Source organism: Bos indicus x Bos taurus, chromosome 1, assembly GCF_003369695.1.
Source record: "Bos indicus x Bos taurus breed Angus x Brahman F1 hybrid chromosome 1, Bos_hybrid_MaternalHap_v2.0, whole genome shotgun sequence".
Lineage (NCBI taxonomy): Eukaryota > Metazoa > Chordata > Mammalia > Artiodactyla > Bovidae > Bos > Bos indicus x Bos taurus.
Genome location: NC_040076.1, coordinates 64,065,584 through 64,083,996, shown reverse-complemented (window position 1 = coordinate 64,083,996; position 18,413 = coordinate 64,065,584). Strand labels below are relative to the sequence as shown.

General features: G+C 40.3%; 1 protein-coding gene and 1 long non-coding RNA gene across 2 annotated transcripts in view; one reads left to right on the top strand and one right to left on the bottom strand.

The window, feature by feature from the left end:
• The window catches only part of CD80 (CD80 molecule), a 31,143-nt gene extending 12,790 nt beyond the window's left edge, over positions 1–18,353 (top strand). Inside the window, exons 4-8 of the mRNA XM_027527362.1 lie at positions 1,686–2,012; positions 6,907–7,188; positions 13,413–13,523; positions 14,727–14,835; positions 17,461–18,353. Coding sequence (XP_027383163.1) covers positions 1,686–2,012; positions 6,907–7,188; positions 13,413–13,523; positions 14,727–14,797 — 791 coding nt within the window. The 3' untranslated portion in view covers positions 14,798–14,835; positions 17,461–18,353. The remainder of the gene's footprint in view (positions 1–1,685; positions 2,013–6,906; positions 7,189–13,412; positions 13,524–14,726; positions 14,836–17,460) is intronic.
• LOC113883777 lies at positions 8,893–12,107 on the bottom strand. Its single transcript, XR_003508743.1, has 3 exons — positions 11,322–12,107; positions 9,477–9,568; positions 8,893–9,082 (listed from the first exon to the last, which is right to left on the bottom strand). It is a non-coding gene; the product is annotated as an uncharacterized LOC113883777 (long non-coding RNA).
• Positions 18,354–18,413: the final 60 nt, after the last annotated feature.

Sequence of the window (18,413 nt, the reverse complement as noted above, 5' to 3'; positions counted from 1 at the left end):
ACTGGGGGGCCTTTGGGGCTGGCCAGTTGTGAAAGTGCTGAGGTTTTGGAGGGACTCTGCTTTTAGGTCAAGCACAGCATGGGAAAATTTACTATGCCTTCTAAGCAGAAAACCAGAAAATATAGTCTTTCAGGGATTTTGGTGCTACTGATGAGTGCTTGCTGCTGCTGCTGCTAAGTCGCTTCAGTCGTGTCCGACTCTGTGCAACCCCATAGACAGCAGCCCATCAGGCTCCCCTGTCCCTGGGATTCTCCAGGCAAGAACACTGGAGTGGGTTGCCATTTCCTTCTCCAATGCATGGAAGTGAAAGGTAAAAGTGCAGTCGCTCAGTCGTGTCCGACTCTGTGCAACCCCATAGACAGCAGCCCATCAGGCTCCCCCGTCCCTGGGATTCTCCAGGCAAGAATACTGGAGTGGGTTGCCATTTCCTTCTCCAATGCATGAAAGTGAAGAGTGAAAGATGAGTGCTTAGGAGCTAACAAAACTATGAAGTTTGGATGCTGAAATTTCTGTGATACGCTGATGGGAAATGGGCAAATGTTTAAATGGGCAAATGTTTAAACATGTTTTAAATGTTTTGCAAAGTTAGGTTGTAGGGGACCGGCTATTTGGATTGCAGATAGCCAAGGAAGATAAAGACAGGGTAGCCATATGTTTCGGTAGATAGAGAGGGCAGAAATGGTCCGGAGGTGTAACTGAGGTCTTGTCACATGGAGATGAGGACAGTCATTTCAGTCTGAAGTCACGGGTCAAGCTGGGCCTAGAACATGGGACTCGGCTCTGAGCAGGCAATGCTGGCTTACCTATCCTAGAAGTGGGTCTCAAATGAGGGAAACAAATAAATAAGGAGAGTGATCCAAAAAGTTCTCTGCAAAACTGGGGCAGTTTCCTTTCCTGTGCTTAGTTTTCTTGTCTATAAAATAAGACCACCAAAATGAATGACCAGAGAAATTCCTTCAAAACCTCATATTCCTTAACTATGACTTCTCTGTCCCCATGGGACTGAGAAAACTGTCTCACCAATAGCTGGCATTCATGTGCTGGGGTCTCCTAAAGTCCTTTTTCTTTTGGGACTAGTATAACTTCTCTCTCATTGTCCATGGACAGACAAATGGATAAAGGAAGTGTGGCATATATTAATACATACAGTGGAATATTTAGTCATTAACATCATTATCACTCCTTAAAAAGGAAAGGAATTCTGACACATGTAAAACATGGAGGAACCTTGAGGGCATTATGCCTAGTGGAATAAACCAGTCACAAAAAGACAAATACTGTATGATTCGGAATCTAAAGTAGTAAAATTCATAGAAACCTAAAGTTGAGTGGTGGTTACCAGGGGGCTGAAGGGAGGGACAAGGGGGAGCAGTTTAATGTGTACAGCATGGAAAATCTGTTTCACAAAAACTGTGAAGATACTGGACGCTACTGCGCTGTACATTTTAAAATGGTTGAGATGGTAAAATCTATGTTATTGTTTTAATCATGATTATTTAAATGGAGAAAAAAATGCACTGGGGACCAAAAGAAAAAAAAATCAAACTGAACACTCTGTCCAATCCTGCTTAGACACTAAATACAACACTCTGAAAATTCTGTTACTGCCAACTCTGAATTCCTGCTTGTGCAGGTATCTTAACATTTAATAGATACAAGATCTTGTTTTGTTTGCCTCTCCATAGGCATCACCCCAAAGAGTGTGACCAAAAGAGTGAAAGAAACAGTAATGCTATCCTGTGATTACAACACATCCACTGAAGAACTGACAAGCCTTCGGATCTATTGGCAAAAGGATAGTAAAATGGTGCTGGCCATCCTGCCTGGAAAAGTGCAGGTGTGGCCTGAATACAAGAACCGCACCATCACTGACATGAACGATAACCCCCGCATTGTGATCCTGGCTCTGCGCCTGTCGGACAGTGGCACCTACACCTGTGTTATTCAGAAGCCTGATTTGAAAGGGGCTTATAAACTGGAGCACCTGACTTCCGTGAGGTTAATGATCAGAGGTCAGTGGAACTTTCTGATTTTCAATAAGCCATCGATAGGAGAATGTCTTTGATGTCCTTAAAGACACACTCCTATTGGGTTTTCTCAGGATGTCCTAGAAATATTTGTTAGTTGCATTTCTTGCACTTTGACAGTCCAAGCCCATGACAGCCACCCTGGAGCACTATCATGACCTGAAGCACCTTCTGAATCATAAAGGGACACATTTGATTTGATGCAGTTGTACTGATTTTGATTTGATGTAGTTGTACTGATCAACTACATCAGTACAACTGATGTAGTTGTACTGAGTTGTACTGACCACTCCAGTAGTCTTGCCTGGAGAATCCCATGGACAAAGGAGCCTGGCGGGCTACAGTCCATGGGGTCACTAAGAGTCATCCACGATTGAGGTACTAACACACAGCATAGTCGTTCTGTTACCTGCACTTGATCCAGTAACATATTCTCCGTAAAGTATATTGACGGGCATAAAAGCTGCACAGGCATAAATATTTTTCAAGTAGTATTTGAATGTCTTTTACTATTGTATTTATTGCATATTTGAAGCTCTCATCTAACGGTCATTCCTACAAAGTTAGATGTTAGAAAACTGTGAAAGGCAGGGTAGGAACCAGCCTTGACTCAATCACAGGTAATCCTGCTAGAGGACACTGATATGTCCTGAACCCTCATTGAGAAGTAGCAGCCTGGGGCCATTCCTTCATACGTGAAATTCAAACACATTTCTTTTTTCTTTCTGGGCACTTGAGCCTTTAGTGGAAACAAAACCTTTTAACATAAGGTAAGAAATAACCTTGATAATAGTTAGCTTAAGAGGATCTTTAGTGAGTTCTTTACTGTTCTTCCCTGCTTTTGGTCTTCAGCTATACTGAATTTTTAGTTGTGTAACACCCAGATCATACCTAAAGCTTAGGAAGTAAGCCAAATTTACACAGAATTATCTTAAACTTCACTCTGTGTACTCCCTACCCATGGAGAGAACAAATATCCATGATCATGTGGTGGGATGTGAGGGGCTCTGAGAAGCCTATCTCCTCCAAAATTTAGATCTGCATGGATTCCTCCAATTCCCACTATTATAGCCTCTCCTACTAGTTTCGGCACTATTCTCCCCTCATGTATGTGTCCTCAGCTGCTAAGTCATGTCTGACTCTTTGCAACCCCATGGACTGTAGCCCACCAGGCTCCTCTGTCCATGGCATTTCCCAGGCAAGAATACTGGAGTGGGTTGCCATTTCCTTCTTCAGGGATCTTCCTAACCCAGAGACTGAATCCACGTCTCCTGCTGGCAGATTCTTTACCACTGAGCCACCTGGGAAGCCCTCCCTCTCCCTCCAGGATCCCTGTTAAAGATGAAAATGTGTTACCTGGGTGGAGATGTCATCACATACATATTAGCCTGTATCAGTTAATTACGTTAGATACATAGTCGGTCCTTTAACAGAATATCCAGAGAGAAACAGACTCAGGACATGTACATTTTGACAGAAAGATAAAGAAGATCCAAGAAGGAGAGAAGAGACAGAGTTTCAGGGAGGGCAGGCCTTAGTAGCAGGTTATAGTTGGAGACCAACGCAGCTAAAAGGCTACCAGGGGGAGTGCTGTTTGAGGCTAACACGGCCTCAAACGGGGATTCGGTGCCAAAATCAAACAAGGGAAGACAAAGGGGAAATACTGCTTAATTAGACCCAGAAACAATTCTGGTATTCCCAGTTGAGTCAATTAGAACAGTGCTTCTCAAATGATAAGATGCCTATGACCTGGGGACCTTGTTCAGCAGGTTTGGCACTTCTGACAAGCTCCCTGGTGATGCCTGTACTGCTGCTAAGGATTATAGTCTGAGAAGCAAGAAATTAAGTAAACGTTCATTTGGCCGAGGTGACCAACTGTCCCAGTCTGCCAAGGACTGAGGGGTTTCATTGGATATGAGACTTCGGGTGTTAATACTGAGACAGTCTCAGGCTAACTGGGACAGGATGATTTCTCTACATTGCCAAAGGATACAATAACAGCATAGTATCATGAAGTAGGATAGCTAGTTCCTCAAATGTGCTGCACGATGGATGTTTTTAAAACCTGCATTAAGCAGCACATTTCAGGAACTAGCTATACTAGTTAACATATTAACTGCTGCTGCTGCTAAGTCACTTCAGTCGTGTCCAACTCTGTGCGATCCCATAGACGGCAGCTGAACTATCGTCTATGGGGTCTATGAACTATCCCAGGCTCCCCTGTCCCTGGGATTCTCCAGGCAAGAACACTGGAGTGGGTTGCCATTTCCTTCTCCAATGCATGAAAGTGAAAAGTGAAAGTGAAGGCGCTCAGTCGTGTCCGACTCTTAGCAACCCCATGGACTGCAGCCCACCAGGCTCCTCTGTCCATGGGATTTTCCAGGCAAGAGTACTGGAGTGGGGTGCCATGGCCTTCTCCCAACATATTAACTAGGTTAACAAATTTTTACCTTTCTAAAACATATGCACCTTTTCCTTTCCTAGTAGGATATTCTTACTCTACCCATTAAGAGTGGTGAAAACTTGGGTTAAGATTGAAATGAGATACAAAAGAGTAATTCTTTGATAGTTCAGTCTTGCAAAACCTTTGGAGCTGCTACTCGGAACAGATCATCTTACAGAAGGAATAGAAGACAGAGCTTAGGCTGTTTTAAGTCCAGGCAGACCTTGAAAAGATGATTTTCAATATGATCCTTGGTGTTAGTGGCATTCTTGTGGTTAAATATTTCTTAGAAAAGCAAAGTCCAGAAATGAACATGAATCATAATTTGGATATGTGTTACTTGGATTTGTTATTCCAAGTTATAACATGACATACTGATATTATAAGAAACAAAAGGAGTATTCTTGTTAGCTACCATTGCAATGATTTGATCTTATAGGATAAATTAAAGGAGTAGAAAATAATGTCAACTAAAAATGGCTCAAGAAAATGTCAAACAATTTAAGAACAGGACTAATTCAAAAAAGAAAGGTGACTCTATCTGTATCTAGATCCAAGTTTTTCCTTTCCTTGGCAATTATAGTCACTTGTCATAACTTCTCCTCTCCCAGTCCTGGAAGCTTTCACCCAGCAACGTGATTTACATGAAGGAATTCCTCTAAGAGAGGACACGTTTAAGACTCACATTAGTCTAACTAACTTCCTGTATGTCAGTCTCTGGTCTACATGATTTATGTTAATGATACCATTTAACTCTTACAACACTGGGAAGGAGGTATTATAATCCCTTTCTTACAATGAGCAAACTAAGACTGAAAGTGGTTAAGGAATTGGCCCAGGATTAAAGGCAAAACTGGTTTTAAAACCTGCCCTTGATGACCACTGTGCATTATACTACATCTCTCTGTGAGGCTCTGAATTCTAAAAAGAAAACTAACATATGAGATGACGTACGAGGGGATTAGTCCTGTGTGTGTGCTCAGTTGGCTCTGACTCTTGGAGACCCCATGGACTATAGCCCATCAGGCTCCTATGTCCATGGAATTTTCCAGGCAAGAATACTGGAGTGGGTTACCATTCCCTTCTCCAGGGGATCTTCCCAACGCAGGGACAGAATCCACCGTCTCCTGCATCTCCTGCATTGGTGGGCAGATTATATACCACTGCACCACCCACCACCTGGGAAGTCCACATTTGGATTGGTTCCCCACACTTACGCTAAAAAAAGTATAAATTCTTTAAGCCTCACAATAAGTGAGAAAGAGGTGCGTGGAGTTTTTCCCTGTTTCCTCTGTAGTCATTTCACTATGCTTTGCTTTGTGTATATTTTAACATGTTATTAGGGGTCAAAAACACAAATGAAAGAGTGCCTCAAGTACTTTGGAGGAATATTAGGAAGGCCTCTCTGTCCTTGTTAGGTGTATCAAAACAGCAAGGGGATCAGTAAAGTATGGTGGTTGAGATTATAGGCTCAACAGTATAAAATTGGAACAGAGGTCTATCTGATTAAAGACTGCTTTTGAAAATATAAAGGTAATGCCAAACAAACTTTAGAGTAGTGTTACTCCAGGTGTGGGAACTAGGAGGCCAGGAAAGTTAAGACCATACAAGTAGATTTACATAAGTTATTGTCAATGCTCTGGTTCTCAAGTTGGGTGGTGGGCTCCCAGGTACATAGTATAGTATGAATTAATAAATAGATACATAAAAGAGGGTCAGTTTGTATACCTCAAAAATTAGGTAGAAAAGGAAGAAAAAGAAGTAAAAGAAAGGAAAGGAAAAGAAGGCAAACGTATGTAAATCTGCCTGTTTATAACTATCTCTAATACCATGCCATTGGTATTTTTCTGAGGCTACATTTTTTTCAATATAATCTTATTTACTGTTTTAATAAGACAGCAAAGTTTAAAGCTCTAAAAAAAAAAAGGAAAAGAAATCAGAGGAAGGGAAGGCTCTGGTATCAGAAAAACTTGAATTCAGTTCTCCCACTTACTGGTTGTGATTTCTCTAGACCTCAATTTGATTATTCATAAAATGGAAACATTGTATTAGGATAAATAATACAAAATTACTGATATTTGACCTTTTTGGATCTACAACCTACCTCCTAGGGTTGTTATAAAGACAAAATGAGATAACGTCCAGACCTAAGAAAATTAACAGCTCAATAAATGTTGTTTTTAAATGCAAGCACTATGTCAATATTTATTCACATGAATTTAGTTCTTTAATAAGTGCTCTCCTACCTCCATTCCATCAAAAGTAATGAATTGATATAACCAACTCAAACTAAAGTTAGTCTTTGGGTTATACATAATTACTAATACTTATGGGAAGTTGAAAATTATATTTTATTATTATTAAAGCTATGTATTAAAAATATAATTACACACAAACATGTAATGATATGTACTTACATTCTTGTTCTTTCTTCAGCTGACTTCCCTGTCCCTACCATAAATGATCTTGGAAATCCATCTCCTAATATCAGAAGGCTAATTTGCTCAACCTCTGGAGGTTTTCCAAGGCCCCACCTCTACTGGTTGGAAAATGGAGAAGAATTAAATGCTACCAACACAACACTGTCCCAAGATCCTGAAACCAAGCTCTACATGATTAGCAGTGAACTGGATTTCAACATGACAAGCAATCACAGCTTCTTGTGTCTTGTCAAGTATGGAGACTTAACAGTGTCACAGACCTTCTACTGGCAAGAATGTAAGTGATTGTCCTGGAGAGTTTCTGCTGGGTAGAATCTAAAAAGAAAATAACTCAGCCAGATACATTACACAATTATGCATATTGACTCTGATACTATTACTTGCAGTATTTTTTAGACATGCAAATAAAATAACAATAAAAGTGTTAGTATGACTTATTAAGGTCACTGTACAAGGTTTGACTATAATGGTACTAATTTTACTTTCTTTAATAAACATTCTAAAATTTAGATATCCAAGTAAGTTCTGTCAAGTCAACATCTTAAGAAGTTATTATAATAATATTGTTGTTATAGAAAGCACTAAAATGTGCCTTTCTTTGAAATTGCTCTCTAGGCTTTGGCACTTTCATTTTTTAAAAAATTTATTTTAATTGGAGGCTAATTACTTTACAATATTGTGGTGGTTTTTGCTATACATTCACATGAATCAGCCATAGGTGTACATGTGTTCCCCATCCTGATCCTCATGCATTGAACCTGGACTGGTGATCTAGTTCACATATGATAATATACATGTTTCAATGCTATTCTCTCAAATCATCCCACCCTTGCCTTCTCCCACAGAGTCCAAAAGTCTGTTCTTTACATCTGTGTCTCTTTTGCTGTCTTGCATATAGGGTCATCATTACCATCTTTCTAAATTCCATATATATGCGTTAATATACTGTATTGGTGCTTTTCTTTCTGGCTTACTTCACTCTGTATAATAGGCTCCAGTTTCATCCACCTCATTAGAACTGATTCAAATGTATTCTTTTTAAAAGCTGAGTAATATTCCATTGTGTATATGTACCACAGCTTTCTTATCCATTCGTCTGCCACTGGACATTTAGGTTGCTTTCATGTTCTGGCTATTGTGAACAGTGCTGCGATGAACACTGGGGTACACGTGTCTCTTTCAATTCTGGTTTCCTCAGTGTGTATGCCCAGCAGTGGGATTGCTGGGTCAAAAGGCAGTTCTATTTCCAGTTTTTTAAGGAATCTCCACACTGTGCTCCATAGTGGCTGTACTAGTTTGCATTCCCACCAACAGTGTAAGAGGGTTCCCTTTCCTCCACACCCTCTCCAGCATTTATTGCTTGTAGACTTTTGGATAGCAGTCATTCTGACCGGCGTGAAATGGTACCTCATTGTGGTTTTGATTTGCATTTCTCTGATAATGAGTGATGCTGAGCATCTTTTCATGTGTTTGTTAGCCATCTGTATGTCTTCTTTGGAGAAATGTCTGTTTAGTTCTTTGGCCCATTTTTTGATTGGGTCACTTATTTTTCTGGAATTGAGCTGCAGGAGTTGCTTGTATATTTTTGAGATTAGTTGTTTGTCAGTTGCTTCATTTGCTATTATTTTCTCCCATTCTGAAGGCTGTCTTTTCACCTTGCTTATAGTTTCCCTCATTGTGTGAAAGCTTTTAAGTTTAATTAGGTCCCATTTGTTTATTCTTGCTTTTATTTCCATTACTCTGGGAGGTGGGTCATAGAGGATCCTGCTATGATTTATGTCAGAGAGTGTTTTTCCTGTGTTTTCCTCTAGGAGTTTTATAGTTTTTGGTCTTACATTTAGATCTTTAATCCATTTTATTTTTGTGTATGGTGTTAGAAAGTGTTCTAGTTTCATTCTTTTACAAGTGGTTGACCAGTTTTCCCAGCACCACTTGTTAAAGAGATTGTCTTTTCTCCATTGTATATTCTTGCCTCCTTTGTCAAAGATAAGGTGTCCATAGGTGCGTGGATTTATCTCTGGGCTTTCCATTTTGTTCCATTGATCTATGTTTCTCTTTGTGGCACTTTCATTTTGGGAGCCCCCTTCCCATGATGGTCCCATAATGTCAAATCATTGTCCTTTGAGGGTGAATGTGCTTTTTAAGAAATACTTGTTCACTCAGAACCAAGCCTGGCAAAGAAAGTGAATGACAAACTACTAGAGGACAATGCTTGAAAAAAGTGGTCATTTTTGACCAAAACCATGCCCAAATATTTGCCCCACATGTAGTAAACTTATATAATTTTCTTTCCCCAAGAGGTGAAATCATATGAAAATATAAAATGGAAAAAGTAGGGCTTACATAAATGTATGCATATTAAATCCACAATGGGTTATTACAGAAGAACTCATATACTTGAAATACATTTCCAGCATATTTGACTGATTATATGGAGCATTACCAGGCCTCTGTCCACCCCCCAACCCCTTGTAACAGTATGTTTTGTGGCTGCACAGTAAAAAACAATATATTGTGTATAATATATTGATCTTATGTATAGTATATCTTATATCTTCCACTTACCTTTGCTTGTAGTAGAGATATTTTAGATGGTCTACTAGTTCATCTTAGGTAAGATTAACTCTAGGTCTTTCCATCTTGAGTGGATTGTTTTCCTTAATAGGTAAGGAGATAAAATTTGGGGCAAAAATTAGTTCAGATACAAACCAAATTTTGTTGGAACATGATACAAAATTAGTTCAGATACAAACCAAATCTTATTGATATGATTTTATTAATTGTCCAAACTCATCTCTATCATATTTCATGTATCTGAAAAAAGCTTATAAAAATTAAGTTTGAATCATATAGTTTATTAATTCAGCATTGTCATTTTATTGATATATAATTAATCAATTTTAGATCATCATGATTAAGGTAGAAGTTAATAAGTACAGAGTCAATTATATTTTATTTGGGACTGTATGATATTCTGAGGCAACGGTTAACAAAAATTTTCAGAAAAGGGCCAGATAGCAAATATTCTTTACAGGTCATAGTCTCTAGCAACAACTCAGTTCTGTTATAACATGAAAACAGCCATAGACAAGACATAAATGAAGGACATAGCTGTGTTCCAACAAAATTTTATTTAAAAAAATAGGTGGTAAGCCAGATTTGGCCTATGCATGGTAGTTCATTGACTTAAAGGAAATAGATTGTAGTCCTTTAAATAAAAGGATAGATCTATTCTTTAAAGATGATTTAGACTGCCCAGCTTTATCATCTTTTCTCTGATTTGTCTTTTCTCAACTCTTTCTTCATGCTAAAGATGAGCAGTATCCCTTTTCAGAATAATTAAAAATACTAGCTCTTTGTCCTCTTTGGTCTACATTCACAATGACTTGTGGAGACAGAATTAACTGTTTACTCATTCCGTCTGGCTATCTTTTTTTTTTTTTCAATTCAGTCTTCATTAAGCAGTTGTCACAAAGCAAGCATCTTGCTAGGTGCCAGTGTTGTCTTTATGGTCAGACAGCTTTAAATACTTCAACTGGACTGCAAATGTCATTCAGAGTCAGAAGCAAATAAAGCATTTGTGGGGTGTCAAGGGGTGACTGCATAAACAAACGTAAATTAGCGTATATAGTGAAAGAAAGTGAAGTCACTCAGTTGTGTCCGGACTCTTTGTGACCCCGTGGGCTGTAGCCTCCCAGGCTCTTCCATCCATGGGATTTTCCAGGCAAGAGTACTGGAGTGGGTTGCTATTTCTTTCTCCAGAGGATCTTCCCGACCCAGGGATTGAACCCGGGTCTCCTGCATTGTAGGCAGATGCTTTACCATCTGAACCACCAGGGAAGTCAAATTAGTGTATAGTTGATAGCAATTTTGAATGGATGTGAGCAAAGCTCTACTATTTAAATACCCACTATTAACCCCAAATTTATTAATTAAGCAGATTGGGTCTGTGGCTCTTTTAGCCTGGGCCCACCCAATTTGTTAACCCTTGACGTACTGGAACACATAGGGATGTGTGTGTGTGTATAAGGGGTGAATCAGGGAGACCTACTCAGGCTGTCTTATGAGCTATATGTGCAAATGTCCTCACACAACTATACATCCGGGATTTTGGGTCTTCCCCATGGAGTAGTGCCAGGTTCCTAATAGGCATCACGAAAGAGTGGGATTGCTGTTACTGATTCCTCCTTTCTCTTAAACACTTACCTTCTTCTAGGCTGAGTGAGGCTTGAGAATGGATGAGGAGTGACCTCTGAGAGGAACCCTGTGAAACATCTAGACTCCCAGGATAACAGCAAGAGCTTCTTTGTTATTTTGGGTGTCATTTTGGTCTGCAGAGGCCAACTCTGGTAACCACTGGATATCTCTATGCAATTGGGTGTTTTAGAGAAAAATAGAAAAACAACTTACCCTAGTTTTCAAGTAGTGGGTGCTCTATGGTCAAATGTACATTTTATAATGATCACTGTGGCAGAATGTATAGGAATTATTTGAGCCTAGAACACCAGAGGCAAAGAGACCATAAAGGCTACTTGGTTGGAGATCAGAAAAACCTGAACTAATTCCTGCAAGAGATTTGGAGAAAAGGAATCAGTTGCAGAGATAGTCTCAGTACAGAACAGAAAGTCAGTGGGAGCTACTGAGCAGTGAGCACGAAGGCAAGCCTTCCCTTGGTCACTGATGGTGTTGCCATTAACTGAAATGGGAGAATGCAGGTGGTAGATACACTTTAGAAAGAATACATATGCTGAGTTCAATTTTAATCAAATGGAGAGGCTGGCATCCAACCATCTAGTTAGCAGTTGGAAATACAAATTTGGGGCTCAGAAGTGAGATCAGAAATATGATATACAGACTTAGAAATCAGCTGGTGTTTCCAACCTCAGGTGTGGCTAAGATCGCCCATGATTACCAGGGCTAGTGAGAGAATGGGACCACAGATGGAACCATGGGGACAAGTTAAAGAATAAAAAGAGGAAGAAGAGCTGATGAACAAAACTGAATCACAACAAACAGAAACAGATGAATGTGGTGTCACAGAAGTCCCAGGAGGAAAAGTGTCAACGGGACTGAATGCTGATGAGAAATCCAATAAGCTAAAGACCAAAATTTATCCCCAAGGTGTATAATCAGAAAAATGAGAATCAAGTATGCTAAGTCACTTCAGTTGTGTCCGACTCTGTGCAACCCCGTAGATGGCAGCCCACCAGGCTCCCCCGTCCCTGGGATTCTCCAGGCAAGAACACTGGAATGGGTTGCCATTTCCTTCTCCAATGCATGAAAGTGAAAAGTCAAAGTGAAGTCGTTCAGTCATATCCGACTCTTAGCGACCCATGGACTGCAGCCTACCAGGCTCCTCTGTCCATGGGATTTTCCAGGCAAGAGTACTGGAGTGGGTTGCCATTGCCTTCTCTGGAGAATCAAGTACTTTAGTATTAATAAATGTTCAGTATTTATTGATGAGCCATTCCGGGGAAATCAGAGGAGGATGAGCTGCTAGTATTCCTTTAGTGTCTCTGCCCTTTGTCCAGATGTTGGTGCTAACTATTCCTTAAAGGAGTTGAAGAATAAATGGTGTAGCTGCTGCTCCTGAGTGGAGGACTGACACATACACCTTTGTCCTCCCACCCACATCCTTCTTCGTGTGCCCCCTCTTCTTTCTGTTCCCTGTGTTCTACAGATGAGAGCCAGTTTGCAGAGCTCTCCTCCAGGATGATCCTACCTACCACTAAGCGACAGCCATGCTTGGTTCTTTGCTAGGTCTCTTCTATTCTTCCAGAAGTTCTAGGCTGAATGATGAAAAAGGTGTTATCTGAAAATGAATGCAAAGTGACTTCTGTAGTTTTAGGCAGCTATTGTGAGGTGTGTATGTGTATGTGTATGTGCGTTAAAGAGGACACCCTAAAAGGGAGAAGGCGTGACAGAGCTGGAGAAGGAAAATTTAGAAGGTACATCTAGAACACAACATCAACTATTAGTAGCAGTACATAGTAATATCAGCTATAGAAATACTTCTATTTATTTTTCTACTTTTATTTATTTTTAAAAATTGCTTATTAAGCTCTGGTATTTGTTTATTTGGCTACAACACACAGCATGCACGATTAGTTCCCTGACCAGGGATTGAACCCACACCCCCAGCTTTGCAAGCGCAAAGTCTTAACCACTGGGCATCCAGGGGAGTCCCTAAAATAGTTTGTAAAGGCTCTCCTGAGAATCTTTTCTTTGTGCCAACTTAATTCAGTAAATGCAAACATTTAAATTTTCTTTTTCACATTCAATATCTATATCTGACATCTGATATTAGTTGCCCATAAGTATGTGTCTGATTAGAGTTATGCAAGAAAAATGACAGAAGCTGCATTTTGGAGAGGTGACCAGGCAAAGTAGTGAAAAATGCTTTACAGTTGTGTCATTATAAGGGGCATGAAGGGTATCAGTTGGACACATTAGAGCAGTTGGAAACACATTAGAGCTGACACTGTTCTTTTCCCTCAACAGCCAAACCAACCCCTTCTGCTAATCAGCACCTGACCTGGACCATTATTATCCCAGTCTCAGCATTTGGGATTTCTGTGATCATTGCAGTTATACTAACATGCCTGACCTGCAGTAAGTAATATTGTACTCTGGTAATGATCTCAATTCTGGACACCCAACCTCTTATCAGGACGGGTCAGCATCTCTCTCAACTTCTCAACTTTTAAGCCTATTTTATTCTTTTTGGAGCAAATCTATGGAAACTTTAGTGTCTCCTTTACTTGTCTCAGCAGGTTCTGTTCATTCCCTGCACAGATATTTCTTGGACACCTACTATGTGCCTGGCACTCTACTAGGCACTGGAGTTCAACAGATGAGAAATCACTGACCTCAAGCACATTCTAGCTTAGTCCTTTTATCTTCCCCCAACTCTGTATTTTCTTAGAGATACTGAGGCTTGCTAACTAAATTGATAACATATCTGATGCAAAGTGATAGTCTAATCTTTGATTTGGAATTGGAGGAAAGGCAAGAATGACAAGGTTTAGGGGCAAGAATCATTTTCATGGAGGAGGGTAAGATGCACTAATGAGATGTATTTGAGTAATTATATCACTACAGGTGATTTTACCAACTCTCAGTTCTTCAGAATTTATTTTTTATGAAAGATCAGGAGTGGTTGAGGAAAGAAGAGATATTTGGGATATCTTTTTCCTATGAATCTAAATCTTTGGCCTTACACATATGCTATACTCAATCTCTGTAATTAAATGAAGAGGAGCTGCTAGGCCAGTGTTAAGGCTATAGTCACCATGAAGGAACACCAAGCTTTCTTGGAGCAGAAATTTTATACAGAGCAAATTGGAAAATCAACGTCTGCTGACTTTTCCAACTTCCAGCACACAAAAAAATCAAGGCTCGAGGAAGTCACTAGAGACTTTTTGTTATGAACAACTTATGCCACGAGTATAAAGAGGTCTGGTGGGCTCAAGGAAGTTTCTAGTATGTTTCCAGCCCTACCCTCTAGTTTACAGTTTTTCATCCTTAGTACATTGACTTTGAGGGCTGGATAATTGTTTGTTCTGTGCATTGCGATATTTAGCAGCATCCCTGGCCTCCTCTCACTATATTACAATAGCACCTCTTGGCCCAGTTGTGACAACCAAGGATGTCTCAAAGTATTGCACGTATCCCCCAGCGGGGGTGGTGGTGGAAACCCGGGGTTGAGAACCACTGCTATAGTTCTAAGCCTGCTGAAGTTTTGCCAAAATACATAGGCGTGATTTAAGGAATGATTACCTATCTAGATTTTTATTGCTTGCACTTGTCTTCAAGGAAATGCTGCAATACGCAGACAGAGAAGGGAGAATGAAGTGGAAATGGAAAGTTGCTCTCAGTCTCCATAGAATCTGTGGAAGGATCAAGCTGACCAAAACGCCTGGAGGTACCTTCTCTGCCAATGTGGGATGTGTGAGATCTTATGGCTTGTGAACACAGGGTTTTCTTCCTCTCAGGACCAAACCTAAGATCCTTTACCAACTACCACCTTCTCAAAATCCTCAGAGTACTCTCAACAGGTGGTTGGCACATCTCTTCTTTCTCCTCACATAAAATTTGCTTAGTGTAACCTTTTCCTTTGTCGTGCCATTCTGCCATCTTAAAATGTTCCCCTCTTTTCAGTCAACTCAGTGTCTTTTAGTATCTGTCAAACACATGTACTATTTCTGGGCTAACTCCTTATTCTCATCTTTCCTTCTTCCCTATATCCCTCAGCACTGGGACACAGAGTGGGGTAGCTCTGTACTAATTCAGTAACATCTCATTGGTCTGTCTGCCTCTTACTAAGAGAGTCATCCCACTGACCCAAGCATAGTGTCATTTTCACAAAGAATTACCTCTTTGGGTCATTTTCTCACTTAAGAACAGAAGAGACTCCAGTGTCTACAGGCAAGGCTTCAGAGCTTACTTTCCATATTCCAGTTATCTCCTCAGTGTAAACATCCTCAGTTGTTTCTATCGTCCTTCACATGGCAGTTTCCAGGAGCACACGTGGACACACTAAATGTCAATAAATGGTGTCCAAGACTTTAGATTTGATCTGATTCTAAATATATATGATGGAGTAATTACTGTTCATTCAAGGATGTTAAGGGAGCCTAACCCAGAATCAGCTTTTATGAGTAACACTATTATAAGTGTTAATCGCTCTTTGTGACCCCATGGACTATAGCCAGCCAGGCTCCTCTGTCCATGGGATTTTCCAGACAAGAATACTGGAGTGGGTTGCCATTTCCTTCTCCAGGGGATCTTCCCAACCCAGGGATTGAGCCTGGGTCTCCTGCATTCCAAGATTTTTTACCATCTGAGCCACCAGGGAAGCTCCAATTTTGGGCTCTGAGGAAGCCCAATTTGCACTATTCTAAAATCCCCAGGTCTTTTAAGAGAAATATTGGGACATTAGAATCCAAGAGACTGATATCAGGACCAGGATGGTTTACAGTCTCCATAAACAGTTCAGTTTTGACTTGTGAAAGTTAGGGTAACAGCTGCATATAAAAATCAGACTCTGCAGAGTTCCTTTTAAAAAGAAAAAAAATGAGCTCTAACACCTAAGACTTACAGAGCAGGTTATGCTTTCAGTTCAGTTACTCAGTCGTGTCCAACTCTTTGTGACCCCATGGACTGCAGGATGCCAAGCTTCCCTGTCCATCACCAGCTCCCAGAGCTTACTCAAACTCATGTCCACTGAGTCGGTGATGCCATCCAACCATCTCATCCTCTGTCATCCCCTTCTCCTCCTGCTTTCAATCTTTCCTAGCAGCAGGGTCTTTTCCAAAGAGTCAGTTCTTCAAATCAGGTGACAAAAGTATTGGAGCTTCAGCTTTAGCATCAGTCCTTCCAATGAATATTCAGGACTGATTACCTTTAGGATTGACTGGTTGGATCTCCTTGCAGTCCAAGGGATTCTCAAGAGTCTTCTCCAACACCACAGTTCAAAAGCATCAACTCTTTGGCGCTGAGTTTTCTTTATAGTCCAACTCTCACATCCATACATGACTATTGGGAAAACCATAGCTTTGACTGGACGGGCCTTTGTTGGCAAAGTAATATCTCTGCTTTTTAATATGCTGTCTAGGTTGGTCATAGCTTTTCTTCCAAGGAGCAAGTGTCTTAATTTCATGGCTGCAGTCACCATCTGCAGTGATTTTGGAGCCCAAAAAAATAAGTTCCCAGATTCCCCATCTATTTGCCATGAAGTGATGGGACTGGATGCCATGATCTTAGTTTTCTTTACAAAAGCATTATTTCATCTTATAAAAATCTCTTATGAGCAAGATCTGTTTTATGGAGAGAAACTCAAGCCTCCCAGACGTTGAGTGATTTGCCTGAAGTCAGACAGATAAAGAGCAAAACCAGAACCCGAACTGGACATCAAGCTCCGGTTCCTTTCATGGTTCCATAGCAGCCTATGTGTATTTCCCCCACAGCAGTCTCTCAGCTTCCAATTCTGCTTTCTTTACAACTTACTCATTCCCCAGGATGCCCTTCCCAGGATGTTCCCCTGAGTTCTGCAATTACCTTGCATTTCCCTGACTTTCCTTCCATCTTAAAAGTTTTCTGCTCAGTCAGCTGAAGGCAGCCAGGAACCCAATCCCCTACACGTCTTCTGTGGCCATGCTGTCCAGTTCAAGCAGCTCTGCCTGTGACCTCTATTGTTGTGCTCTCTTGGGCACATCACTCTCCACCCTGGGTTTATTTTCATGTGTCTTACTTTACCAAATTGTAGGCTAACTGAGAAGAGCAAGCATGCCTGATACACCTTTGTTTGTCCCACACATAGCTGAGTGAGCACCTTTATCGATAATGTTTGGATGGTTGGTGACTGCTGGTGCATAATACTTCAATATTTCCTGTAGTAAAATTCGTCAGACCTGTCCTAAATTCTCTCATACTTTGGACCTGCCTTTATGTCATTTAGCCATCAAGATCAGTATCTATAATGGTACCTCAAGCTGGGAATACCCTTGCAATAAAAAAATAAAAAAATTTTTTTTAATGTTTTCTTCAGGTCCTACCTCCATCTGAGATTGGCCTCTTTCTGGTGCTTCTGCAAACAGCCAGGATTATCCCACCTCGACCTTCCTGTATCTGTTCTCTAGGAGCCCCTTCACTCCAGTGGCTTTACTGAAAGTGACTAGAAGAGTATGATGGGGACAGAAGTAGTTCTGGTGACCTTGCCCAAGGATTTGGAAACATGGAATTCTTTAGGCCTGGAAGAGACATTAGTGAAAACCACTTAGTAATAACAAGGATCTCGAAGTCCTGTGTGGTGACCTGAATTATAAAGGTCAGGACCAGAACCCAGATTTGGTGCTCTGGCTCTGGTGTTCTTTTCCTTCACAAATCAGGCTCTGTACTACTGACTGGTTTGTGTGTGTACACACACTATCCGTCACAGTGCTTCTGGAAACAGAATTTATTCAGTGTCAGTTAGGTCCATCTCAAGAGACTTAGTGTGATGAAGGAATGGAGGATGTCATGCTGTCAAAAGAAATCTAATGTTAATGTATGGGAAGTCTGTTTTAAGTACACCTAGAAGACAATGGAAATATTACTGGTATTTAGCCAGGACTTTATTCTCACTATGTTCTCCTTTTTGGCTTTCCCACTTCTCAACCAGGTTCAGGAGAAAGTAGATCCATCTAAAACTGAATTCCTCTGACATGGAGGATGAGTGACTTATACAGTAAGTCCCTTACATACGAACTCCCAAGTTGTGAAATGTTAACTAAAAATAAATTTTAATTCTTTTAAAATTCTTCGAAGTAACAAAATAGGTATTGTGCCAATTTTTAATTCAAAAGTGAACTTATGAGCTGTTTCGTTTGTAGTTACCTTCTAGAACAAGTTATTGGTTAGATCATAAATTTTAAATAGAAAAAAGTGTGTTTTGCACACTTACACAACTTTCTCTAAATCTTTTCTTAGGGAAATTTGCATTTTTCTCCTTAACAGTTTATT